At 35.0% G+C, this 26845-nt stretch overlaps 4 protein-coding genes and 1 long non-coding RNA gene across 11 annotated transcripts; 1 reads left to right on the top strand and 4 right to left on the bottom strand.

Annotated features, from left to right (window-relative positions):
- Nucleotides 1–554: 554 nt before the first annotated feature.
- Nucleotides 555–2447, bottom strand: LOC132620446 (uncharacterized). Its single transcript, XR_009574914.1, has 2 exons — nt 2185–2447; nt 555–826 (listed from the first exon to the last, which is right to left on the bottom strand). It is a non-coding gene; the product is annotated as an uncharacterized LOC132620446 (long non-coding RNA).
- On the top strand, nt 2180–8689 carry LOC132620445 (mitogen-activated protein kinase 19-like). Its single transcript, XM_060335119.1, has 10 exons — nt 2180–2688; nt 3294–3702; nt 3870–3997; nt 4162–4221; nt 4889–5038; nt 6328–6483; nt 6603–6814; nt 6924–7025; nt 7295–7437; nt 8010–8689. Exons 1-10 carry the CDS (start codon nt 2665–2667, stop codon nt 8402–8404), a joined length of 1779 nt encoding a protein of 592 aa, XP_060191102.1. The 5' UTR covers nt 2180–2664; the 3' UTR covers nt 8405–8689.
- Nucleotides 8690–10485: 1796 nt separating this feature from the next.
- LOC132618850 (uncharacterized) lies at nt 10486–14075 on the bottom strand. The gene is made up of 4 exons (XM_060333851.1): nt 13571–14075; nt 12192–12790; nt 11060–11578; nt 10486–10890 (listed from the first exon to the last, which is right to left on the bottom strand). Exons 1-4 carry the CDS (start codon nt 13821–13823, stop codon nt 10762–10764), a joined length of 1500 nt encoding a protein of 499 aa, XP_060189834.1. The 5' UTR covers nt 13824–14075; the 3' UTR covers nt 10486–10761.
- A 144-nt stretch (nt 14076–14219) lies between these two features.
- On the bottom strand, nt 14220–17170 carry LOC132618849 (uncharacterized). The gene is made up of 3 exons (XM_060333850.1): nt 16516–17170; nt 15136–15551; nt 14220–14573 (listed from the first exon to the last, which is right to left on the bottom strand). Exons 1-3 carry the CDS (start codon nt 16928–16930, stop codon nt 14520–14522), a joined length of 885 nt encoding a protein of 294 aa, XP_060189833.1. The 5' UTR covers nt 16931–17170; the 3' UTR covers nt 14220–14519.
- A 1377-nt stretch (nt 17171–18547) lies between these two features.
- LOC132617111 (protein FLX-like 1) lies at nt 18548–25479 on the bottom strand. 7 transcript variants are annotated; one of them, XM_060332016.1, is made up of 7 exons: nt 25322–25479; nt 23557–24181; nt 23312–23475; nt 22372–22472; nt 22101–22240; nt 20040–20094; nt 18548–18735 (listed from the first exon to the last, which is right to left on the bottom strand). In XM_060332016.1, exons 2-5 carry the CDS (start codon nt 24156–24158, stop codon nt 22148–22150), a joined length of 960 nt encoding a protein of 319 aa, XP_060187999.1. In that variant the 5' UTR covers nt 24159–24181; nt 25322–25479; the 3' UTR covers nt 18548–18735; nt 20040–20094; nt 22101–22147. The 7 variants fall into 7 exon arrangements, with proteins under 7 accessions (XP_060187999.1, XP_060187998.1, XP_060187995.1 ...); XM_060332015.1 differs by having other exon boundaries at nt 18548–18732; XM_060332012.1 differs by having other exon boundaries at nt 22123–22240.
- Nucleotides 25480–26845: the final 1366 nt, after the last annotated feature.

Below are 26845 nucleotides of genomic sequence, written 5' to 3'. Positions count from 1 at the left end.
TGCACAAAACTTAAACTCTGTTACAAAACATTAATTAAGAACCAATTGACTTTCCGTAATAGTGACAACACAACAATGTTGTACAATATGGACTTGGATAATGCAGACAGTAAAAAAAGGAAATGAATAAATAAATATGAAGATACAAATGCTCTGCACCCAATAATAATAAGATTGTATTTAATTGAACTTTCGGTAAGTGTATTATTAAACTTGATTTCAATATATTTTACTAGTATAATCTATACGATATTCAAAATCCTTATCTCTGTGGATCGCACCATAATCTAACTTTTATCCTTATAAGTTATAACTAGTGTCGAAATCTTTCTACCTAATTAAAGTTGGAGTTCCATTACTTATGCAATCAAATTATATCTTATAGTTTATAATCCTTATTGTTATTAAAGTAAAAGTTGAAAATAATGAGCTAAATATGATCTCACATTACATTTGCAGATCCGTTGTATATCATTACATCAATAAATTAGCAAAAGCAAATCCAAAATATGATTGACTAATAAACCGCTAATTGTGAAAAATGAATTATAGTATAATAGAACCATTACTGCATTACCAAAGAGATTAATAAATTCCTTTTAAGGACCATTCAATTCAGCAAAAGGTTATCTAAACCTTCTTTCATAGGATAGCATGAATAAAATAAAGGAAATACGTACTCTCAATCTCGAAAATAAAAAGAAAAAATAACTACAAAAGAGAGCCCCTTTGTTGTATAAATACAACGTAACTATAGTTTAAAAAATATTATTATAACAAAAAAAAAGTACAAGTTGGCTTCCCTTCCCCGCATGCTAGTCCGTACCTACAAAAGGGCACAAATAAATATTATTTCCATTCCCTTTTAATAATCTAGTATACTGAACATAAATTATTCTTTTCGCTAATCAATTTTAACAATCTAAGCCATGTTTATTTATGTATTTTAATTTTATATTTATCATTAAATAACTATGTTCAGACTTACTGAATTAGTAATAGTCAAATACAGTCTATAAACATAATTAATATGACCAATTTAGTAAAATAAATATTTATTGAATATTTTTTAAGAAAAATGTAAAATTAATACCAGACTACTAAAAGGAAACGGAGAAGGTAAAACACGGGATGTTTTTATAAGATTATTTTTTTCCACTCAAATTGTAAGTAATCAAACAATTTTTTCGAATTGAAAGATGAAGTAGCATGGATTGACAAATATTTTTTAGCAATAACAGTGAATATGTTACCAACAACAACGACATACCTGCATAATTCCATAAGTATGGTTTGGAAGGTTAGAAAGTCTATTTCCGAGGATCTACTTTGACAATCCCTACTTTAACAGATAGAAAGTCTATTTCCGATAGATCCTCGGCTCAAGTAAAAAAGAAGCACAACAATTATGCAAACATAGGCGCGGTACCAACAATAAGAATATATTATTATATTACCAGGAAAAAAAACAAAAAAGGCTCGACAAAAATTATTATGTTATATAAAAATAAATTTATCTAACTAGAAAAGTTAAATTTGGTGTTATTTCTCCTTTTCAAATATCCTTTTCTAATACTCTCTTCGTCTTAATTTATGTGATACTTTTCACTTTTTAAGAGTCAATTTGAATAAACTTTTAAATTAGATTAGATTAACTTAATATTTTAAAATTAAAATTTATATATTTGAAAAACTACATGAAATATACTATAAATTACAATTTTTCATATATTAATTTAGTGAAAAATACATCGTAGTCAAAGTTGATGCAGTTTGAATCTCGAAAGCGAAAACTATCACATAAATTGAATAGTAACACTATAAGGGGTCGTTTGGTTGAAAACAAGTTATCCCACGATAATTTATCATTGGATTAGTTATCCCGCGATTAGGTATTCCACCCTCCCAGAGAGATAAAATAACACTATAATTCCGAAATAACTAATCCCAAGATTAGTTATGTCACCATTTTATCTCAACCAAATGTGGAATAAATTCATCTCAAATATAATTCAAAGATTATTTATCTTTTATCTCTTGTATCAAACGAGCCCTAATATCATACAAAATGGAGTATAAAAAAAACAAAGAAAAGTCAAAAATAATTAGAAGGGTTAAACACAACCACATAAACACGCAAAGCCAGAGCCATGTTTTGGCCTTTAAAAAGACCTTAAAACTCACCATTTTTCCTCTCCTTTCTTCTTCCTCTTCATTTGCCTTCCTAAATTTCTCCATCTTCCAAAACCTGAAAAAGTGTCTCCTCTTTCTTTAAATTTTTTGTAGAATTCTTAGTCTTAAACTGATAATTCTTTTTTTTTTTTTTTTGTATGTTAGTTTATAAAAAGAAGCATAGTGGTTTCTTGAAAAGTGGATGAGTAAGTTGGTATTTGGTGTTAGTATATTTGGATACGTTAATTTTTGTGAAAGAAAAACAAGGGAGTGCAGTTTGGTTATAAGGAGTTGGTGTAGGTGGGGCAAGTGTGGTTGAATAAGTTTCTTGATTTATTTCCTTATTGGGGTTATCAAGATTTTTTTTTTTTTTTTGATCTGATCTTTTGTTTAAGATCAGGGGACTTAGAGAAGAAAAGGGTACCTGAAAATATCATTTTTTGTTGTTGAATTTATTTGGTTTTTCAAGATTGTTTTTGAAGTCTTGAAAAGATGCAGCAAGAGCAACGCAAGAAGGTTTGTTTGTTTGTTTCTTTCTATTCCTATTTGGAAATATTCTTTGTTTCTGTTTAATAAAGGAGAGATCTTGATTGAGAATTTGCTACTTTTTGTTTCTTGATATTAAGATTTGAGGGAACCCTAATTAGCTTTAAAAGATGGGGTTTTTTTTAGGTATTGAAATGATATTGGGTTGAATAGAGGAAATGGATACAGAGGTTTTATAGCTGTTTGACTATTTTAATGCTATTTGATGTAATTTAGAATATGTAGCTGTCTCTGAAATAGTGTTTCATGATTGTCTAGTCTGATTTGCAAATTGGAACATATTCTCTTTTCAAGTTACAAACCAATCCTTGTTTTTCTCTTTGTTGAAAAGTAAAGTGGGTTTTTATGATCCGATAAAGAATCAAACTTATTTAAATGTTCCTGCTATTTTATATTTCCTTGAAAAAGGGGCTAAGTCTGTTGATCTAGGAATGTAATTGATATTGCATGAACATATACTTTGAGATATCAAGCGACGTGCAGATTTTAGGATATATTTAGTTTGCCTATTAGTCAGTAAACTATGATAAACTACTGTGGCATGCATATCTGATATTTCGTTAATGATCGTACAGAGTTCCAAAGAAGTGGAGTTTTTCACTGAGTACGGTGATGCTAATAGGTACAAAATTTTGGAAGTTATAGGCAAGGGAAGTTATGGAGTAGTTTGTGCTGCAATTGACACTCATACAGGAGAGAAAGTGGCTATAAAGAAAATAACTGATATTTTTGAGCACATCTCTGATGCAATTCGAATTCTACGTGAAGTCAAATTGCTTAGACTTCTAAGGCATCCCGATATTGTTGAAATTAAGCGAATCATCTTACCACCTTCAAGACGAGAATTCAGAGATATTTATGTTGTTTTTGAGCTTATGGAATCTGATCTTCACCATGTCATTAAGGCTAACGATGACTTGACACATGAGCACCACCGTTTTTTCCTCTATCAGATGCTGCGAGCATTGAAATTTATGCACACAGGTAAAAAAAATGTAATGAATTCGGTGACTCTTTGTATTATGACTTCTGTCATTAACTTTTTCCAAGGATGTTTATTTTCAACCCTGGGTGAAAGAGAGGGGGAGGCCAGGGGACGAGGGTTCGTTTTTTTTTCCTGCTGTTTTGACTGATGTATCTGTTTATTTCAGCAAATGTGTACCATCGAGATCTTAAGCCAAAGAACATTTTGGCAAATGCAAATTGTAAACTCAAAATATGTGATTTTGGATTGGCAAGGGTTGCATTCAACGATACTCCAACCACTACATTTTGGACGGTATGCTTTCATGTTAGCTCTATGCCATATGCTATCTATGAGATATACTTGGGTTTTGTTGAAACTCACATAAAGCTTTACTAAGATGGACACTCTCGTTCATTTAATCTTTGATTTTGACTAAAGCTTTCTTGATTTTTGTCTTCTTCTGTTACGTCATGCAGGATTATGTTGCTACAAGGTGGTACCGTGCACCAGAGCTATGCGGGTCTTTCTTCTCCAAGGTAATTATGCTAATAATGTGCAGCTTGTTTTAGCTTCCTTATAAAAGCTACTTGTTCATCTATGAGTTCCATTCTAGAACTTCGTCTTAGGTGGTGTTTATATATCAAAATGCTTTGTCATCAAAAGATATGTCAAAATACTTTTCAAGTATCCATACAAGAAAAAAGGGAAAGAGAAAACCAACTCACAATTGTGTTTATGGCCCATTTCTCTATTAAACAAATTTTAGGGTCACATATTAAGTCATAACTTCGTTAGCCCCTTCCTTGCTAGCCAATGCATAGTTACAGAGCATTTTCACGCCTGTTTTGCTGGGATTGAGTTGTTTAGATGCTGTTTTTGACATCAGAGTCTCCTTTCCCCATGCTTTAGAAAGGTGAAAAGGTACTTGTCATGTTCACTATTGTTGCCATGTCTCCTGTACTGATAGTGTCAAAAAGGAGGGGCTTTCTGGTTAAAATAGAAGATTTTGTTCAGTTCTGAGTGTGTATTAAATAGTGATGTGTAGATTAAAATCATTCTTGTTCAGGGAGGACTATTGAACTCCTGGAAGTTGATTTTTCTATTCTTCAGGTAATTGTGTTAGGTCTTGGGTCAATTTTTCACAGTAGGTGTTACTGATTTTTTTGCTGATCTGGCTTCTAATTCGTGTATAATTCCCTGCAGTATACACCTGCTATTGATATCTGGAGTATCGGGTGTATTTTTGCGGAGGTCTTGACCGGAAAACCATTATTTCCGGGCAAAAGTGTTGTTCACCAGTTGGATTTGATTACTGATCTTCTTGGGACACCATCAGCTGATATCATATCTGGGGTAAGAACCATCACTTGATTGGGTTTTGTTCATCTTAAGCATTGTCTGGCAGCGTATTCAGGAGCGAATCAATCTTAAAGGGTGGGGCTGGCATAGCCCCTAGATTAATAATTTTTTTATATACTTATGTTGTAATTTGCTTAAATTAGGTTAAATATTTGATCCTGTCACCCCCAGTCTTAAATTAGACAAAGGTGCCACGACTGGTAGACACAAGTTTGAATCTATCTTGAACATTTTCCGACTCCCTTTTTTCTTTGTGCTTTTTACTTTCTTTATACCAGTAATTCCCTTTTCGGCTCTCCCAATTTTCTATTTGTCTTTTTATTATTTATATTGCCTTTCCTCTTTATATTATTTTATTGTGATCTCTAGCGAGAACACACAAATAGAAACTTCAAAATCCCTTAAATTAAGCATTTCTCTTAATCTCAAATATGTGAGTATTTAAATCGAAAAACTTGAGTCTCAACGGGAATTTTGGATTGAGATCAAAATTCAATTTTTTTTTATATAATTTATTTTGTTTATTACTCCCTCCATCCATGTTTACTTGTCTATATTTGACTTTGACACTCTTAATAAGCAACAAAAAAATGAGAAATGAATTGGGGAGTACTTAATAATAAGGATAAAATAGGTATAAAATGGTAAATTTTATGTCTTGGTTTTTCAAACTATATAACTTACAAGTAAAAGTGGACAAATAAAAATGGACGGAGGGAGTGTATTATAAAAATTTATGCTATTGTATAATTGTTAAATTCAATTTAAATCACTTTACTAGTTAAATTGTGATGCAAATTTCGTAAGCAATGCTTAGAAAAAACATGAAATTTATGATTTATTTTTGAGAACTTGTAGTTTATCGAATTCTACATTTATTTATGGGGTGTATTTACCTGTTGAAGAGTTTTTCTATTATTTTTCTTATTTTGATTGGTGTAATTCCCTTATTGAAGATGTTATTTTACTTTTGCAAATTCATTTTTTAATATATATAAGAGATGCAAGTCCCTTGGTGAAAATGTTGATTTTACTTTTGTTGTTAATGGGTGTGATTATGCTAATTATGTTCGTTTCTTGATTTTTGAGATGTAATTTCGTATTTGCAAATAAAAAAAAAGCCTACTAAGTTGACCCGAATAAACTAAAAAGAGATGGACCCGACCCAATTACATGTTCTTAACAAGATGTACATTGAAAAAAAATGTGTGGCACCCGCCACCTTCAAATCCTAGATCCGCATCTGAGCGTATTGATAGAAGAATATTCCCTCTTGACTGCAGGTTCGTAATGATAAGGCAAGGAAGTATTTGACTGACATGAGGAAAAAGAGCCCAGTTCCTTTTACTGAGAAATTTCAAAAAGCAGATCCTTTGGCCCTCCGACTGTTACAGAGGTTGTTAGCATTTGATCCAAAGGATCGCCCAACTGCTGAAGAGGTAACTCTCCCTCATATATTCGTCATGTTAAGATTACATGAATCGGTGAATGGCATCTCTTGTGCTTTTCTTTTCTAATTTCATTTTCAATTTTGTGCGTTTGTCCTCCTATATTTTAGGCTTTGGCTGATCCATACTTCAAGGGACTGGCCAAGATTGAGAGGGAACCTTGTAGTCAACCAATATCAAAGCTGGAGTTCGAGTTTGAGCGACGAAGGGTCACAAAGGATGACATCAGAGAACTAATATTTAGGGAGATACTAGAGTATCATCCTCAACTTCTAAAGGACTACATGGCTGGAAATAATGGTGCAAATTTTGTCTATCCTAGGTTTGTAATATACTTCTCTAATCTCTACTATATCTTGTCTCTGTTTTCTTGTACCATAATATCTTATCTAAATTACTGAGTGATGATGTGACAATCATTGGATATGCAGTGCCATTGGTAATTTCAGAAGGCAATTTGCTTATCTAGAGGAAAATAGTGGTAAAAGTGGCCCAGTAGTTCCTCCTGGTCGAAAGCATGTCTCTCTCCCACGGTAAGATTCCACGAGTTGTTTGTGTTGTTGGTTTTGTGTCCATGAATATGTCCTTTTCATTTATGCTTCTGTTTATTCTTGTATTTGCTGGAGAAGTAACCTAGAACAATAAGAAGTTGTACTTGCATACTTTCTGCATGAATGGGAAAAGCTGTTGCCTAGGAGCATCCCCCCCCCCCCCCCCCCCCCTCTCTCTTTTCCCTTTTGCTCTGTCCTTTTCAGTCTCTTTATTTCGGGCTTCATCACGAATGTTCTTAAATTTGTTGCAGATCTACTGTAAATTCCAGTACTATTCCACCCAGAACACAGCAGAATCCTATGTTTGATCACAGGCAAACTACAGAAAAGGCAACTGCTGGCGTCAGAGTCGCAGACCAGAAGGTTTTGCGGCCACCACCTCGAGTACCCACAGGTATGGTTAACATTGTCTATGCTGGCATCTTTTTGTCTACAGTCTTCAAAGTGAAGTCAAATATTTCACTAGTAATACGTTGGACGAACTGGAACTCACTACTCAGCTATGGAGAAGGCAATTTAGGGCATCTTCTTAAGTTAACCCTCCTTTCCGGGGGTGGGGGCCGATCATATTTAGTGGTGCCCCAATGAGTATATACGTAATGCTGAAACTTAGGGACCCATTTGGCCATGAGAATTTGACTTTTTTTTTCATTTTATTTGGAAATCAGCGGTTGGCCAAGTTGTATTTGGAATTTGGAAAACAGCAAAAACCCAGGGTTTCACTTTTTTCACTTTCAGTACATTCAAGTAACCAAATATTTTTTGCAAAAACTATAACCATACACAACTTCATCTTCAACTCCAACTTCAAAATTACAAAAAAAGTGATTTGGTTTTCATGGCCAAACGCCGGCTTAGGAAGTGTTGTATGCTTGTTGCGTTCGCTTTTCCTTGTCAAATATTATTGATGGTGGGTTGTGCATGTTAGTTGGATTCTTCTTTAATATTCATTTCTATCATTTTCAGCCAAACCTGGAAGGGTTGTAAGACCATATGATGGTGACAGGAGCATCACTGATGGAAGAATATATTCCCAGAACTCTGTCGTCCCACCTCACGGCATGTCCCCACATTATCTGTACAGAAGTAACTCTGCACATCTAGAAAAGTGCAGGACAGAAGCAGAGAAGGACCGCTCTCAAGTTAAACCGCAACCTGGGCAGTACACGGTTGCCAAGTCGACGGCTAGTATGAGTTTCGATATGAACACTAACCCGTATTATCATACACAGGCAAGGGTAGCACAGATAGGAGGTCAGATCGCCATGGATGCAAAACTACTACAGGCGCAAACACAGTTTGGTGCAGTCGGTGCTGCAGCTGTCGCTGTTGCTGCTCACAGAGAGTATGGTCTAACTTAGCAGAGACTATCTTTTGATGGTTCTTTGAATCAAGTGAGGACATCCACCTTGTAGTTATGACAGTTCGGGATGTGCATTTTCCTCGAATCAAGCAGCACGGGAGATTTGAAGAGGGATCTATTGACGCGGTAGATGACAGACAACCAGTAATATGGCATTAGTCAGGGTCTCTAATAGGCATTCTTTAGCTTTAGTTTGCCCTGTTGAGTTAGTATTTATGCCTCTGTAAATATATAGGTACTGCGTCATTGATATTAATGAAGAAAAAAGTGGTTCTTTGCTTCACGTGTTCACTCTTCCTATTTCATGCGTCTAGAGAAAGATCGTGAAGGAAATGAGTTGATTCTCTCGGGTTTTAAGTACCGACCTAAATGGGGAAATAGTGGAAAAAGATCCAGACTGAGTGGATATCAAATAAACAATTCAATTACTATATGCTCATTCTGCATGTAACTAAAATAGTTGCACCTTAAGCTGATCGATGACCAATATATCTTTGATGGCGGAGAATCAGAATCCTCTGTTATGGGCCATTGTTGACCTAAGGATCTCTAAAGAAAATGCTTTTGCTGCAAATTACAACAACAACAACAACCCAGTGAAATCCCACATCGTGGGGTCTGGGGAGGGTAGAGTGTACGCAGACCTTACTCCTACCAAGGTAGGACGGCTTTTTCCGAAAGACCCTCGGCTCAATAAAAGCATAAAAAGAAGTCAGATAAGGTTAAAAGATTCGGATAAGAGATTCAAAGCGATATGGAAATGAAATAATGCAAGCGACACAGATAACACAGGATAATCAAAGCATAGGAAATAACAGATAATAGCATAAACCGGAGCAGATAACACAGGATAATCAAGGCACAGGAAATAACAGATAATAACAGAAATCGGAGCACAAGAAATTATATTGCAATAATGCGACTACTAATAAGAACGGATAACGAGACTATCTACTAGCCTTCTACCCTAATTTGGGTCCTCCAAACCCTCCTATCTAAGGTCATGTCCTCGGTAAGCTGTAGTTGCGCCATGTCGTGTCTAATTACCTCTCCCCAATACTTCTTCGGCCTACCCCTACCTCGTCTGAAACCATCCATGGCCAACCTCTCACACCTCCGCACTGGGGCATCTGTGTCTCTCCTCTTCACATGCCCAAACCATCTCAATCTCGCTTCTCGCATCTTGTCTTCCACCGAGGCCACCCCTACCTTATCCCGAATATCCTCATTCCTAATCCTGTCACTCCTGGTGTGGCCACACATCCATCTCAACATTCTCATCTCGGCAACTTTCATCTTTTGAACGTGAGAGATCTTAACTGGCCAACACTCCGCCCCATACAACATAGTCGGTCTAACCACCACTTTGTAGAACTTTCCCTTAAGTTTTGGTGGCACCTTCTTGTCACATAGCACTCCGGAAGCAAGCCTCCATTTCATCCACCCTGCCCCAATACGATGTGTGACATCATCGTCAATCTCCCCGCTGCCTTGCACAATAGACCCAAGGTACTTGAAACTACTTTTGCTGCAAATTCAAAAAGAAAAAAGCTTTTGGATGACAGTGGTATCCCTGCAAGTTTATGTACCTCGACTAATATACTAGACAGCATATAGTTCATAAGCATAGTTAAGGTTGAACCAAATAGGATCTCACTGAGATATAGCTTGTTTCTGTTCTCTAGTATTATCACTCAAAACTACCAACAATTTGGCTGATCTTGTAATTTATGATTGTCGCCAAGATATATTTCTTTCCATTTATCTGCATATTGGTCAACAGAGTACCCATAATCCTTCAAAGAAGGTACTAATTTGATATACCAAATTCACTCTCCTTCGTTAGTCTTCACTCTTAACTAAGCTTTTCGCCTAGAGATCAAATTATCAGTTGCTGAAAACAGAATGTTCTGTCTCCCTGATCTGCTCTTTTTCTTTTCAGGTGAGTGAGGGTGTGATGACGCGGATGAAAACTCAGAATTTCACCGTTTTGTTCCTCATTTCTGAGGCAGGGTTTTTACTGCCTTATAACCTTATCATATGACTTTATGCATGGATGATATGAATCATATGATTAAAGATAATGGAATAAGAACATAGAACATTTAATCATTTGTGTTAGATTTTAGTGTTCAGATCTTGACACATTTGCTTGATAGATACTGCATGAAAAGTCAGTTTAGATCTGGCATGGGACAATCCCTTCATAGATGATCAAGCTTTTGCTGGTAACACAAGTGGCTATATGTCTCTAACTAAGTGATATAAACATAAACAAAATATTCTCGAGTTGTAATAATGTTTTAAGTGAAACAAGCCTAAAATACTAAACTCTATTCCTAACCAAAAGTGAAACTATTCATTAGTAATAATGATATCAAAGTCGCTAACGGTCCACTCAGCAACTTGATTGCTGCTAACATATATCTCAGTTCCCAAATCAATAGATGGCCAATGCCTCTCAACAGGTTTAGTGCCTGGATCCTGCAATATCACCCAAGAAACAACGTTACAACTCATCTAGAGGTTAATGAAATTTTAATCTGTAGCAAGTAAACTATCTTATTTTTCAGGTAATACCTGTAGTTATCATTTTTAGGGAATCTTATAGTCTGTGTCTAGAAGTTAAACGCCTCAAAATATAGTCAAGTACCTGATAGAAGTAAAGTGATTGTGAGAGTCTCCCGACATCAAGTTCCCAAGTTCTTGGATCACCTATCCATCCTTCCCCTTTCTTAGTTGGATATCCATATTCACCCCAAACAGGGTGAGGCAAAACTTGCACTATTTCCTGAGCTTGAGGGTTGCTATATTCATCACAGTAATTGAACGGTTCTTCAAGATACTTTCCGTTGCCTGGGGAGCAATAAACATGATAAGCATCATAGGGATATCTTGCCTCATCAGTCCGGTGAACTCGAGTTCCATTTGCAAAAGTATGGTAAGGTGGGCACAACTTCAAATTTTCCTTTGGGTTGCACCATGCTTCAGTATCAGGATTAATGATCATTTCACTGTATCGTGTAACGTCTGTTGTCACATCACCATCACAAGGCTGGCCATTGTTCTTCCAGCAACTACCCATGTCCATTAGATAAAATTGGCTGCTTGGACCACCTCCTCTTTTTATATCAAGTGTGAACTTCACTTTGAAATTTGGCGACTTTGGGACCTAATTCCACATCAGCAAACACAATATAAGCTTGTATGACAAGTATACTACAAGTTGGGGTCAGTTGAGATTGGCTATATGAATCTTATTGAACGTGCGCTCCCTTTAAGATCATCTCAATGTAGGTATGTGTGTCGTATTACTAGAAGTTCTCTATATTTTGTAATGGCATATAAATATCCAAGATTAAGAAACTAAAACTTATACAGCAAATGTACTAACATGACTAAAACTTAATCCCAACTAATTGGTATTGCCTATATAGTTATTTTTCGCAAGGTTTGCAAAGATTCCAAGAGCCAATAATTAAGTTTTACAAGACATTAGTATAACAAGAATACGATAACAAAAAATTCAAGAACATATGGCAACTTGTATATGTGTGTGTATTACTAGAAATTCTCTGTATTTTCTACTGGTATATAAATGTATGACAAGACAAAAAGACAATCCCAATTAATTGCTTTCGCTTATCTCAATCTTTTTATACCATTATCTGGTTTTTTGATATGTTTGCAAGGATGAAGGTCTTTCAAGACATTGTATAACAATATTTAATAACTACAGTTTCAAGAATAATATCAAACATGAAAGATTTGGAAGAGACTCTTACTATTTTTGACATGCCTCTTGTTTCATAATGATATCCACCAGAAAATCCAGTAGTTGCATCAGACCTCAAGTAAAGCATCAACCAAGGGTACTTTGATGAAGTCTTCAAGATATGATGAAATTTCCAGCTCCCTTTTCCAAGATCCTTATGCCAAGTAACTTTGAAAAATGAGGTATCATTCTGAGTCTGTGCCTTGCTCATATCAGCATCCAAATCCCATGTCCCATGAAAACTTCCCTTCAATATACTCCTCTTTGGATGTTTTCTATGGCTATGTAGTGTAGTATAATCATGGTATATTCTAGGCATATTCATGCAACCTTTGCCAAAACATGGAAAACGCGATTCTTGCGGAAATGGCTGAGATGGTTTGCCATTTTTGGGACAAATAGCAGCTGTTGTGTCCATGTTGCCACTCTTGAGCATGATCATCCAAAAATTCCATGGTTTTGGTTCATCTTGAACTTGGCATTTGTATCCTAAAAAGAGTTCTTTCCAGGCTGCATATGTATTCACATTTAGGTTCTCTTGTCCTAAGCTTTTGGCATCATTTATGCTCAGCTTGTTATCTTCCTCATTCACCAAGTGAACCAGCTTTGCTGTAACAATATTATTTTGTATTGTTATTGACTTTTTAAATAAATTTCATGACTATACCGAGAAACTAAAGCATAATCACTTGCAATTAGGGGCAGATTAATAGTATAACAATACCAAGTCTTGTAATAAAGATGCACAAAGTAATTGTTCAGAAAAAGATGAAGCATACCTAGTTAATCCTATTTGCTTTTATTTCAACTTTTTAATTAAATCAATTTAGTAAATCACAATCAGTATTAGATTATATAGAAAATTTTAAGCTTAATGCTAATAACAAACTGTTACTTCACAAGAATGTTATTATTTTGATCGATGACAAACTAAATCACTTCTTGAGTAATAGAAAATAGTTCCTGGCCAGCATACTATCAATGGAAAAACTAAATTGGGCTTGTTTCTTTCACTAACTCAAAATTCAAGTGTATTTTCACATACATTGTTACCGCCAAAAAAATTATTTAATGCACATTTTGATCTCTCTTTTATTATGTAACATTTATGTTGCTCAAACTCTCCAAAAATATTGTTGCACCCATATCAGATCCTCAAAAAAATCACTACACTTTTAGAGGATCATGTGATATTTTTAATAGTCCTAGGAACATAGCGTAACCACTACACTTTTAGAGGATCTGACATGCACACGTCGGTATTTTTAATAGTCCTAGGAACATAGCGTAACATGATCAGTAAATTAATATAGCTTGATGTAAACACAGAATGCGAGTAAGTTTTTATTTCCGATTAAGACAATAAACCAGAAATTAAGAATGACTTACTCCTAGATTTTGATTTTTGGACATCAAAACAATCAGCTTCCCTAGGACTTCCCATGTTAGGAGCCTCTTCATGGACCTCATTGCACTGATTCCATGCTTCAATTGCAACTCTTAGATTATCCCTTTTCATCCCTGGATCTCCAATTGCTGATTTTACTTCACAATTACATGTTGAAGCAAACACTATAACTAAAACTATTTGGCAACACACCCAAAATCTCAAACGTGAAGCCATGTTGTTTAACGTTTTCATGACATTTAGATGGTTAAAATAAAAAATGCTAACCCCATTTATAACTTTAGTACTGTGATTTGGATATGAACGATATCTAAGTGTTTATCCAAACAGGAGTAAGAATTTTCATCAATCTTTCTATCTCAGTATTAGAGTCCTCATAAGAGTTAAAAAAAGTCTCTTTTCAGAATTTCTCGAGTATGAATGAGCCAATTAATTAAGAGTTTAACTAATATCCACTTACATTGTAATTTTTTTTTTCTGGTCATAGCCGGCCACCAGTATGTTACCATCCTAATTTTCAGTTTTCTTTTTATTTTTTTTTATTTTTAACCGACGAAAAATTGGTTATAATGCTAAAACTTTTCTAAAAACATTCTTATTATTACAAAAAAGGCAATAACTAAGCGAGGCTCTAACAATGATCAGTAAATATAGAATAAACAAGGTTATACGACTATTATCCTTATTTAAAAATCGAATAATAAATAAGTGACAATATTTGAGATTTGTGTAAAAAAAGATTTACACTGAATAACAATAACTGGAATATTTCAAATCATGATAACTACAAAAAGAAAAAGGTACTACAAATTTAACTACTACTGTCTTTCAACTACTCTACTAGTAATAAAAACTAGGATTGTCATAGATATCATCGAATTTTGGATGATGCCCTTGTATATCTGAAACTCTGTTGACTCATATGTTTGTCTATCTGTCAAGTTCTTCTCTTGGCACAATCTTGAACTTCCCTGTTTGTTGTTGCTGCACACACAAAAATACCCTTTTAACAGAAAAATTAAACAATTAATCTGTACTCAACAAGTAAATGAAGAATTTAGCTTCTATATACTGACAGTCAAATACGAGTGTTAAATTTTGAGTGTGAGATCATGTACATATGTAACACAAATAAATACAAAATTAGGCTATAATTTCAATGTATGTTACATAGATAAATCCAAATATAAGCTAAAAGTTATAGGTTCAGATAAAATCATTTTTATACTATTAGACCTGTCAGATAAGCAGAGACAAATGCAACATTTTAGCGCCGGGTTAATCTAAACCCAATATCTGCAACAAGTAGTATATCTAAACTACTAACTTCAAAAATACAACATTAAAGATATGAATGTTTAAATGTTGAATCCGCCTCTACATGTAAAATATATGTGCAACTGCAAGTAAAAGATAAGACTTAGTAACAGATAAAATAAGACAAGTTACTTGACACAACAAATTAGAAAATCAATGTATATAAATTAAATCCGAACACAAAAAAAAGGGGTAAAAATAAGTAAAAGAATGAGAAAAAAGAATCAACCTTTTTCCATAGTTCAGTGTGGCTACTGCAAAAGCCAGCAACAACACCACCATTTTTCCTTCCTTCTTTGTACTCGATACAAAGTTCATCTTTCAACCCACAAGTAACATGGAAAGACAAAGGACATTTTGGCTCAGAACAATCAATAGCACATCCATTTCTTGATTTACAAATATAACACTTTCTTTCCCATCTTCTCTTAGGCACTTTACTGAAATCAATTCCTTCACGTCCTTCTGGATCATTGAAAAATACTTCAGGTACAAAAAGCCCACAAACAATATGAGCCCATTTACCTTCATTCATAGTGGGCTTTAAGGCTCCACCAGTTTCAGGGCAAAGACAACAAGTAAATGATTTAAGGCCTGATTTAGATGCCAAGCATTGGGCACAAAACCAATCACCTTCTGGAATACCTGTAATGAGACAACAATAAATGAAAACAATAATAACGAAAAGAAAGAACACATATGGGAAAATTACGCTCTATGTCTAGTTTTGAAATATTTACGCAAGGTTGCTCATACTTTGTGTATAAACATTCAATTTAGCCCATATTTGTGTATGTTTACCTTTTATACACTATTATACACTTTATATACAATATTAATACATTATGTATAATGCTTTCTCAGATATAATGTTGTATAATATTGTAAATTGGGTAAGTGGTGTAATTATTTTTAAAAGTTGTACTATTTTTTAAAAAATACACGAGAAACCCTCAAGGGGAAGAAAACTCATAGCCAGTCACTAAATCTTACTCCCTCCATTTCAAAATGATCGTATGGTTTTGACTTGGTACAATTTAAAAAAAAAAAAAAAACTCTTGAATTTTGTGGTTATTAAATAAAGATATGTAGAATGGACGAGCATGTTTTTTAATCTTATAGTTTTAAACATGTCACGTGGAAAGTTTGGATTTTAGATTTGCCAAAAAAAAAAAAATTTTTTTTTTAAACAGGCTTTAAGGCGCTGTTTGTCCATAGATACCAAAAAAAAAATCTTTTTTTTTTAAACAGGCTTTAAGGCGCTGTTTGTCCATAGATACCAAAAAAAAAATCTTTTTTTTTTTGAATTTTGAAGTTGGAGTTAGAGTTGTATTTGGCCATAGTTTTTGAAATTATAATTTTTGGTGAAATGTAGTTGTCAAAAAGTAAAAAAAAATGATTTTTTTTTTTAAAACAAGTTTTTTATATTCCGAAATACAACTTCAAGTTATATTCGGAATTCTCATGGCCAAACGCTGATTCCAGAAAAAAATGAAAAAAAATTCCAGAATAAAATGAATAATTATTATAACCAAAGGGGGGTAAAAAGAAAAGTAATACGAGCAAATTGAAACGGAAGAAATATTATTTGTCAAAAACTTAAACATACCATCGGTAAAAGGATGTCCATAGCAAGTCGTATGAACCATTAAATCACAACCATCACATAAAACAATTGGATCTAGTGGATCTCCATCTGTGCTATTACAAATAGCACAGATAATCCCATCATCATCATCAACATCATTTGTTATCAATTTGTCCTTGTTGATTTCATCGTCATCAAAAAGGAGTGGATTATACTCTTCATTAAGGTCAAATGGGTGAAAAGCCCAAACACGTTTCTTGGCTGGCAAACAAAGAGTTGTAACAGTGGTATTAGAAATGGATGGGTTTTCTGGAGAGAATTTTCGCTTTTTAGCAGGAAGTTGTGAAACTAAAACAGACCCATTTTCTTTTTGGTCTTGTTGTTGCATTAACATGAATCTTTTGGCTGGTGGTAAAAACTGAAGTTTGCCACCCATTGAGTTTTTTTTTTTTTCTGTGAGATTGAGAAGATTGTGTTGAACAACAGTGAAACAGAGGGGATTGAAGTAGGGAAATTTTGGTTAAGAAAAAACCGGGAAAAGAGAAGAAGTGAAATTTTTTACAAATTTTGGATGTCTGTAATTTGTTTGAACTTTTGTAGTTTTAATTTAGCGGCAAGTTTTAAAGGGTTGGCTCCAAAGTTTAGAGTTTTGCGCCAATTTTTGCACATGGAACGGTGTCGTTTCGTTAGCTAGGAGTACTAAATTTTCAATTTAGATGCGATCTGGCCCCTAGTCCAACATTGAGAATTTTAAAGGTATTTTTATTTAATAAAACTCTACTACTCTGTTCGGTCATTTTTACTTTGTCTCTTAAGATTTTGGCAGAAATTTTGAAACTAGTTAATAACACTAATTATAGGAGTTAGTTTACTAAATTATTGTCATATATGTCTCTTCAAACTTTTTAATATTGATAAAAAAAATAAAAAATTACAGAGATCGTTTATTGGAGTAATGGTTTTTTTTTTTCCTTAAAAAATTGGAGGTAGGGGAAGGAGAAATGGGTGAGGGAATTACAAGGTGAGAATCGAACCCTTCACAAATATAGTGAAAATTCAGGTAGTCAATCAATTGAGATATTCAAATTCTCTTATTGGAGTAATTAGTAAAAGAGAACAATTATTCCCTTTCTTCGATTTCTTAAGCTGACAATTATTTTGGACTAAATTTGTTTGACTTAAGAGACAAATGCAAAGGACCCAAGCGTATGTCATCAGCTGGTATCTAAGATTGTTTGAAAATCTTTTTTTGTTTTTTGTTTTTTTGCATGTATTAACAAATTTGTAAAAGATCAATACTGAAATATAGAAATACTACTGTACTAATGAATAATACAAAGTCAAACAATAAATGTGAACTGACTACAAATAGAGAGATATATGGGAAACGACTTCCACTCTAGCGAAACAGATCCTAATTCCTTAAAGGAAAAAATGTAGCTGCAAATTGCTCACTTTTATCATATACTCCATGTTTTATCTTATTGTAACTCTTACGTGTACTTACAAGAAATTATCTTAATATTGGTTACAATTACAATCTTATCCTACATTTTAAGGTCAAATGGGAATAAGATCCTAGCAAACAGATAATCATATCTAACATCCTTCATCCCATGTTGTGTTATATGTCGAATTTGATGGTTTCAATATAGTTAACCTTCATATTTCAGCATGTTAATTTCAAAAAACAAAACAGTAAGAGCCTGTTTGGATGGGCTTAAAAAAAGCAGCTTATAAGCTGAAAACAGCTTATAAGCCAAAAAAAAAAAAAGTTGGTGTAGTCCAACTTATTTTTTTTGGCTTATAACCAACTTTTTTTTTTTTTTTTTTTGGCTTATAAGCTGTTTTCAGCTTATAAGCTGCTTTAGATAAGTTAAGTCAAACAAACTCAATTAATTTTTTGGGCTTATTTTAAGCACAAAATGACTTTAAGCTGGCCATCCAAACACTCAAAAAAGCTGAAAACAGCTTATAGGCAACTTATAAGCCAATTCAAACGGGCTCTAAGAATGTTTTGATAAGGAGTAAACTGAAAAAGGGAGCCACAAAATCGCATCACAATTCACACGGAGATAAATATTCCGATCAATTTGTTCATAAAACAAATAGTTGTGGAATCCACATTGCTACTAACTGCTACACTTGGTAGCACAAGTTGCAAAATAACTGATAAATCAGTTGCCGCCAGATCTTCTGTACTGATACAAGTAAACCACTTTAGCAGCTGGATTCTGCCTGTTGCGTAGAACAAATAAAACTTCTTTAGATAATATGGACAACAAACAGCTCTGTCCATAATTAGGTACCTAAGCTTATGCACATTCCCAGTTCAAGTTATCTCAAAGTCTCAAGCCCTGGTGTAAAAAACCCATAAATATGGTCTTCTCAGCGCAAAGGAGAAGTACGATATCTTGAATTCATTTGTCAATTAACCTCCTCCCCCCCCCCCCCCCCCCCCACACACAACAACATCCCTAAATACACGAGCAATCACAAGTCGCAATCAAAACAAGGTGACTTATTTAAAATCATATAGCCTCAATTAACTTACAAATTTACAATATATTAGAATCCATCCATATTTTAGCAAAGAAGATACTAAATGGGAAACAAAATACCAATACAATTAGCTACCATTAACTCAATATAGAGTTAGTACGCTTAACATTACATCCTGTGTTTTCCAGGGATTTCTTAATCTATTTTGAATTTGCATGTCAGTAAGGACAAGTATGAGATTTTGGGGAACCCATAGTTTTACAAATCTCTGATTTTGTCTCAAAAGACAAACAAGTAAGAATAGGAATGAATTCCTCAAATGGAACGAAACAGAAATAAGAGGATTCAAGCAACTGAATCAAGCCAATTTGGAAATGAAGTTTAGTTGTTTTAATGGAAGAAAAATGAATGATACAATATTGATGAAACAATTGAGCGGTTCGATCAATTTTTTCGAGCTACAATTTGCAACGGAGGACCTGCTTGGTATAACTGATACGTTCTTCTTTAAAGATAATTCTGTGGGAAGTTTATACTAAAGAGAATGTTTTCTTAAAGTTAACTTCCAGTGTTTGGTTGAATGCAAAGGTCATTGGCGCATAATGATAATGAAGGGCATGGATATGTCATCCAGGATGGTGTTTAGTTATGGTCATTTGTAATAAAGAGTAAAGTAAAAGCAATATTACATGTTAGTGGATCATTTTATGGAACAGGGGTACAAAAAGTTGAGCAAAATGACTTTCCCTCTTACATGGATCTCTTTCCCACATTTGCTGTCCAACTTCTCCTTGAGGAAACCATTATGTAAAGTTCAAGACAACCAAAACTCACAATTACTTCTTCAATGAAAATTGTATTAGCAAAGAGGGCCTAAGTATTACAATTTTTCTGTTGTTATATTAAAGGCTAAAGAGATCCAAAAGGAAATCACAAAAATAGAGGCTAGAGAAAACAAGTCGTAGATTGTTCCCAAATTACTTGATAATCAAGAGGTCAGCTGATAAGAGTGCTCATTTGGATTATTTTAAGTAAAAACTCACCCGAAAACTCCTGCTCATGTGTCATCGATGAACTCATTTAGACATTGGTTATAACCTGGAAATAAAGAAGAGCATTAAAATATGAATTACAATGCATAGGTCCTACAAAGTAGCATATTTCATTATGCGAATCAAAGACACCTTGGGAAACCTAAAAAAGAGTACATTGCCTAGCACATCAAAGCCATGAGACCAAATAAACAGTGACTTGAACTACAAACCAGGTTTCACAGAATCAACGGAGCAATAGAACGGAATATAAATATCAAAAAGTACTTGTACTACTTGAGGAAGAAAAACAATCTCATAGCAACACTGCTGAATTATCTCAGAAAATACAACCCCACAATTATCCTCCTCTTCCCATTTATTTTTTCCTTTCCATTTCAGTTTAGCTTCAGCTTTTCCGTGTCTTTGTCGTTGGAGGTCAGCATCTTTACTTAAGGATGAAAAGAAGTCCTGCGACAAAAAAGTCTAGGCAAAATTTAACCCTTGTTGATCATGCAAAGAATATTCTCCCTTGTTTTTGGGAATAGGGTGCAACACTGGATTGAGCAGTATGGTTTCTAGGGAGGAACGTTATGGCAGGAAGCTGCCACCCCATAGCACTCTCGCTGTCTATCCATGAGTTCAGATGTACATGGTGTCCTGGACCTGTGTCCTATAGGATATTTAAAATGTACCAACAGGTAAGAGCGCCATTTAAAAAAGTTCACCCTTGATTGCACCAATTTAAGCTTCATACATGACAGAGCTCCTGGCTAACTTGAAACTCCATCTTTCTTTTCTTGTGATTGTTAACTTAAACTCCATATTGGGTTAATGATTTATCTTAAATCTCATATCTCCATCCACAAGTGCAAGTTTATACAGAAACTAAGAAGTTACCATATACAGCACTTGGATCTAAGGTTATTTTCGGCACACAAAACATAGAACATGGTAGCGCGGAACTCTGTACCTAGGCAACTTTGATACACCAACAGAGTACAAGAATTAGTACTTGTAGACAAATTTGCAAGCAAACTTCAAGCCCCAAATACTTCAATGACCACTAAAGTCTAGAGCCATCCAGATTTTATAAGATAAGATGGCAAAAAAAAAAAAAATACTGATAAGATGGCAAGGATAAAAGGCACATGGAAGCTGCAATAAGCTACTGACCTAGCTCTAAAAGAAGTGTCTACCTTACCAGCTAAATTAATTTACCACATCTGATTATGATACATACATACAACATACCCAGTGAAATCCCACAAAGTGGGGTCTGGGAGGATAGAAAGTACGCAGGCCTTACCCCTACCTTGGGAGGTAGAGAGGCTGTTTCCGGAATTATGATACATACATACATAGACAACATCGATATCCTTTTGCAGAGAGACAAAGTGTAATTGGTAAATCTTTTGAATTCAAACATACCGTACTTGTTTAATACACGCCCACCCCCACCTCCAGTAGAGTGAAAGATAGGACTCCTTAGTCCTAATGCATAATTACGTACTATACCAAGCATTCAAATATTTACAGCAGCCGTTGCATACTCTACGGGATCGACGACAAGAAGGAATTAACTTAGGTAAAATTAACATAAAACCAAAGGTGTACTCTATAATATCAAAAGGCAGCACTAGAAAGTTCTGGGAAGCTTTTTAGGTGATTATTCCTTTTCTACCTAAAAGCTTCTCAGAACTGTTTCTCATGAGGAAGAAAACATAATGCCAGCCCACTTTTAGGCGTCGCAGCCAACCAAGTCAATAGAGTAATCTTTATACTTGATAAACTGACCTCACTGTCTTTCACAACAAAAGACAACTTTTCTTTACCTTTTTTTATTCATTAAGAACAATCAAAAGCTTGAGCAACAAAGAAGCACTTAAGAGAGAACTATTCCAGATTAGATAAAACAGACATTAAGGAAAAGGCAAGCAGACAGCTAAAACTTTTTCTCACAAGAAGCAACACAGTCACTCCACTAAACAACAATCTCAGTACGAAGACTATTTCTCAGAAAGATGTCAGGAAAACATTTCATATCTAATTCTAAGTTCCTTTTTGAAGTACCGGAAAGTAGCAAACACAATACCATGTGACAGCCTACATGAACTAGTTTATCTGGGTCCTTGAGCTCGCTGCACATCATAACCACCCCAAGCACCAGGTCCATGTCCATACTGAGGATAACCTTCAGCGCCACCCTGCACCTAAAATATAAAAAAGCAACTTAACTTCGAAAATAAAATACTAAATGGAAAAAAAGCTTCACATTTCACCAAAATGAACAAGAGCAAAGAATCCCATCAAATGCCAAAACCACAACAGAGAATTAACTTACAGGATGAGCAGGGTTCATAGGATTCATTCCATAACTAGCAGGATAATAATTCCCCGGATAACCAGGTTCCGGATTCCCATAATTTGCATTGTACCCTGCACCTGTGCAGGTAAAGATGAAGTTCATGAAACTGGTACAGTACTAACATTCCACGTTGTCCAATAAACTTGAGAAAGATTATAGCAGCAACAGGGAAAGATCACATGTGTCTGTCTGTCTGTGCCTTTATACAAACAATCATATTTACTGAGCTCGTCAGGGATTTGAACCTCCAATAAAATCTACCAAACCCGTTTGTTGTTATTTTTTTATATACAAGGAGTTAAAAAGCATTATATGGAGCAATCTTAATACACTCCAAAGAAGCTTGTACAGGACTTAAACCTCCCATAAAATTTAATAAATTCTACTATCTACTACATGTATATATAACTACAAAACCCTGATATGAAGCAATAATTTAAACAGCCAACAAGGTGACTGCATGAACCATATAGCAACTCCATGCATTAAAAACATAACTGTTCAATCATGCTTAAAAGTCCTCTCCGGGTCGCATTTTGCATTGCATATAGGGCAAATACAATTCCGCTAGTGTGGCTTGGTGATCAATGAGGTCGATCGAGAACCATGAGATCTCAAGTTCAAACCGAGTGAAGACAAATAAACTAGGTGATTTCTTCCCATCTATCAAACCTCGGTGAACGAGTTACCTGGTACCTATGCTGGTAGGAGGTAACTGGTACCCCGTGAAATTAGTCGAGGTGCGCGCAAACTGGCTCAGACACCACGGTTATCCAAAAAATACAATTCCGCTAAGAAACACAACTTTTAGAAGAGAGCAGTGAGGAAAATTTGTCCTTGTCGGAAGATGGATCTTTCGAAGAGCTTTTTCATGTCTATATTTCACAGTTTTCTGCACTCAGATAAGTAAAAGTACCTGGATTCCCAACAGCTGCTGCTGCTCGAGCCCTTTTTTCTGCATTACCAACCTCAGCTCGGAGTTTTTCAAGCTCTCGAGCCATCGCTAGTAACTTTTTCTCCATAACTTGACCATGCTCATAGTTTTCAGCATATCCCTTCTTCTCGCTCTCAATGGCAGCCCTATAAGCCAATAGTACAGTGAGAAACTATCAATTTGAAAAAATTCCCACAAAGAGCAGATCACTCTGGAAACAAAAATACCTTGCTCGCTGCAGCTCTTGTTTTAGACCTTCAATTTCAGCTTTTATTGCTGGAGTCTGCTGTAAATCTGCAGTCATTCTGGTCAAATCCTGTGTCATTCTTTGGACCTCAACAGTAAGCTCTTGTCTGGCAGCAGTAAACTCCTTAATATCCGAGCGCACTCGCATAAGCTCTGCCCTCATACCATCAACTACTTGGAGATCCATTTCCATCTTAGCAGACTTCTCATAAAGTTCTCTCATTTGCACATCAGTTTCCATACGCAAAGAACGGGCATAATGATCAGTTCGCTGAAGTTCGTATTGAGCAGCTTCTACTTCTTGTTTCAGCGCTACATGAGTTGCAGCCAACCGCTGGTTATCAACTAATAATCCTTGAATCTCATCATGCTGAGTAGCCAGGTGTTCCTCAAGAACAGCAGGGTGTGGAGGCATTGGTCTGGACCCCATCCCATACTGTGATTCTCTCATTTCTTCAAGCAATGCCGGATGAGGCATTGGAACGCGACCCCTAGGAAACGGGGGTTCATGACCCGGCGGAGGAAGCCCACCATGAGCACCACCTTTCATTGGAAGTGGAGGCCCGCGATTTCGACCAGCCATCTTCTTTGTTTTATCTTGTCTTCCTTATAAAGAGATCAAATATGCTTGTTAGAAGAAACCCAATTCACGCCTAACGAAAACGAGAAAAATAATATCAGTGACTTGCAAAAACTATGACGGAAGGCCCCCAGGGGTTAGTTCAATTGGCAAAGGTTGAGGTACTTGTGTCCTAGGTCACGGGTTCAAGCTCGCGCCAAAGCGAACTAACTCTGGTATTTAAGTGGAGAAGGATAGAGGGGTGGGCTCATTATCCCCGAGTTTCGAAAGCTGCAGTTGGCCCAAAGGGTTGGCTCCAGTCGAATTTCTCGGTCAGCAAAAAAGAAAAGAAAAACTATGACGGAAAAAGGAGGGGGGGGGGGGGGGGGGGGGGTAGTTAATGACTTCCCATCCCCACCCCAAACACTGGGCATAAAAGTCCATAGTAAGAGAGAGCATATCAATAGAGAATAATGGGGGACAGAAAACCTCTACCCCTAAGCAATTGAATACTACAGACCTTATGAGTTATATAGTCTGTTTGTAAATTATATCTTCTTTTTTCACATATCTTAAATTACCAGAATAGGTGAAATTAATCATATTGCCAAGGGTCTACTAGAAACAGCCTCTCTGCCTCACAAAGGTAGGCGTAAGGTCTGCGTACATCCTATCCTCCCCAGACCGCACTTGTTGGATTACACCGGGTATGTTCTTGTTGTTAAGTGAAACTAATCATATTTGTCATGCAATAACAATAGACTTCCATCCTCACCCCAAACCCTGGGCATAAAACTCTATAGTGATGGAGAGAGCATCAACACAGAATAAAGTAGGGGAAAAATTCTATCCCTAAGCAATTGATCACATTTTCTAAGAAATTCCAGCACCCCAATAACAACTTCATAACCAAAAAAGAGAAAAAGATTGCAGCTTGATAGTTCAATCTGATCAAGAAAAAACATGGGTTCGAATAATTTAAACAAACAGAGGCAGTTCAAGAACAATTGAGCTCTTCTATCAACAAAAGCAAGAAACATATCTGGGGACAGATTACTGGAAATTAAGCTGAACCCTAGAACGATAACAGTTACTTATAAATTTGGATTAAAAAAAAAAAAGAACAAAATAGCAAAGTATATGAAATAAACAGATTAGCTATACGTAAGTAAGATTGAAACACCAACCTTAAAACACAGGTTGTAAAATCCAGGAGAAGCAGTGTCACCTGTAGCCGACCAACAAAATAGCAAAAGCCCTTCTTTAGAATGTTTTGTTCAAAAACGAACAAACAGCCCCCTCCCTTTGTTTTATCTTTTACTTGTATGGTTTTTGGTTATATTTTGCCTATAATTTGCCCCCCAAACGTTTTGTAAATATAGAGCCCGTTTGGATTAGCCGAAAAAAAGTTATTTTTAAATATAAGTGCTTAAAATACTTTTAAGTGTTGAAAGTTATTTTATAAATAATTAGTTACGTATTTGGATAAAAGTGTGTTTTTAGAAGTAAGGGTAGTATTGAAATTAACAGAAAATATAAGGGATAAAAGGGTAAAGTTATTGGTCAAATCAAAATGACTTTTAAGACAAAAATAACTAAAGTTGGGGTTGAGCAAACTTCTTAGCTTTGGCTTATTTTAAGCACTTTTTAATTTAATTTAAGTTGTTTTCTATTTTTACCAAACACTCAAATAAGTTAAAAATGGTTTATAAACTGGTTTGACCAACTTATAAGCCAATCCAAACGGGGTCAGAATTCTTTCGCTATTTAACTTATATTCACTGACAGTGTAGGTATAGTGTAGGTACTTTCAATTTCATTTTGAATATACAATAACATCATACCCAGTATGATCCCACAAGTGAGATCTGGAGAAAGTAAGACGTACGCAGACCATACATGTACCTTTATTTTGAATATAAGACTCTTAATTTCCAGTGAGCTAGGTGTATAAGCTTTATATGGATAACACGGAATCAGAGATAGAAAGCTAGATATTAAATTGCTGATTAATCTAGAATTAATTGCGGATTAGATCTTAAATACACGTAAATTAATAAGTATTAACTAGCACCTAGACTATGAAGGTCCTTGAGAAATTGAATAATTTTGAGATTTTCGGGCAAGTTAAACAAGTAATGATCAACAACTCTAATGCGTTGTTTTCCTATTTTAAATCCAAATCTTTATCTTCTTTCCATTGCAATACTGTATAAACTGACAGTGGTTTTTTATGTGGTTCTTGGATACTTCCAACTTCAAGATCATCATAAAGCTCTTTGGCTTGCCTAAATGTGAAAGGTTTAGACAACACGCATAAAGCGTCATATGTGTCAACTTGCCTTGTTGTGATAGGGGTATTGCCTTTTTATTCCCACCAATGAATGGTAAGTGCAATTCAACATGCTTTGGAAGGTTAATTACTTATCTAATTACCAAGTATCTAATTTTACTAATTATGAATTTGTAATTTCTTTTTAAATGATTTGATAGAATGATTTTTTGCACGCATTATCTACACAAATTAAGTTTTACGATTTATTCTTTCAGCAATTTTTAAGCCAAGAGACCTTTGACCTAGAAAATTAGGCTCAAGTAGGAGCCTGTTTGGATGGGTTTATGCCTATAAGCTGCAAACAGCTTATAAGCTAAAAAAAATAAGTTGGGGTAGTCTAACTTATTTTTTTTTGCTTATAAGCTGTTCAGCTTAT

This window comes from Lycium barbarum, chromosome 11, assembly GCF_019175385.1.
Source record: "Lycium barbarum isolate Lr01 chromosome 11, ASM1917538v2, whole genome shotgun sequence".
NCBI classification, from domain to species: domain Eukaryota; kingdom Viridiplantae; phylum Streptophyta; class Magnoliopsida; order Solanales; family Solanaceae; genus Lycium; species Lycium barbarum.
Note: the sequence above shows the minus strand (reverse complement) of the source record. Positions and strands in the feature narration are given on the sequence as shown.

Coding starts and splice junctions, on each gene's coding strand:
- LOC132617111 (XM_060332016.1), bottom strand. CDS start 24,158: ATGGCTGGTCGAAATCGCGGGCCTCCACTTCCAATGAAAGGTGGTGCT. Junction 23,476..23,556: donor CAAGAGCTGCAGCGAGCAAG/GTATTTTTGTTT, acceptor ATTGGCTTATAG/GGCTGCCATTGAGAGCGAGA. Junction 22,241..22,371: donor CTATGAACCCTGCTCATCCT/GTAAGTTAATTC, acceptor TTTATATTTTAG/GTGCAGGGTGGCGCTGAAGG.
- LOC132618849 (XM_060333850.1), bottom strand. CDS start 16,930: ATGGGTGGCAAACTTCAGTTTTTACCACCAGCCAAAAGATTCATGTTA. Junction 15,552..16,515: donor TGGACATCCTTTTACCGATG/GTATGTTTAAGT, acceptor GTCTCATTACAG/GTATTCCAGAAGGTGATTGG. Junction 14,574..15,135: donor ACACTGAACTATGGAAAAAG/GTTGATTCTTTT, acceptor TTGTGTGTGCAG/CAACAACAAACAGGGAAGTT.
- LOC132618850 (XM_060333851.1), bottom strand. CDS start 13,823: ATGAAAACGTTAAACAACATGGCTTCACGTTTGAGATTTTGGGTGTGT. Junction 12,791..13,570: donor CCAAAAATCAAAATCTAGGA/GTAAGTCATTCT, acceptor ATATTGTTACAG/CAAAGCTGGTTCACTTGGTG. Junction 11,579..12,191: donor CAAGAGGCATGTCAAAAATA/GTAAGAGTCTCT, acceptor ATGTGGAATTAG/GTCCCAAAGTCGCCAAATTT.
- LOC132620445 (XM_060335119.1), top strand. CDS start 2,665: ATGCAGCAAGAGCAACGCAAGAAG. Junction 3,703..3,869: donor ATTGAAATTTATGCACACAG/GTAAAAAAAATG, acceptor TGTTTATTTCAG/CAAATGTGTACCATCGAGAT. Junction 5,039..6,327: donor CAGCTGATATCATATCTGGG/GTAAGAACCATC, acceptor TCTTGACTGCAG/GTTCGTAATGATAAGGCAAG.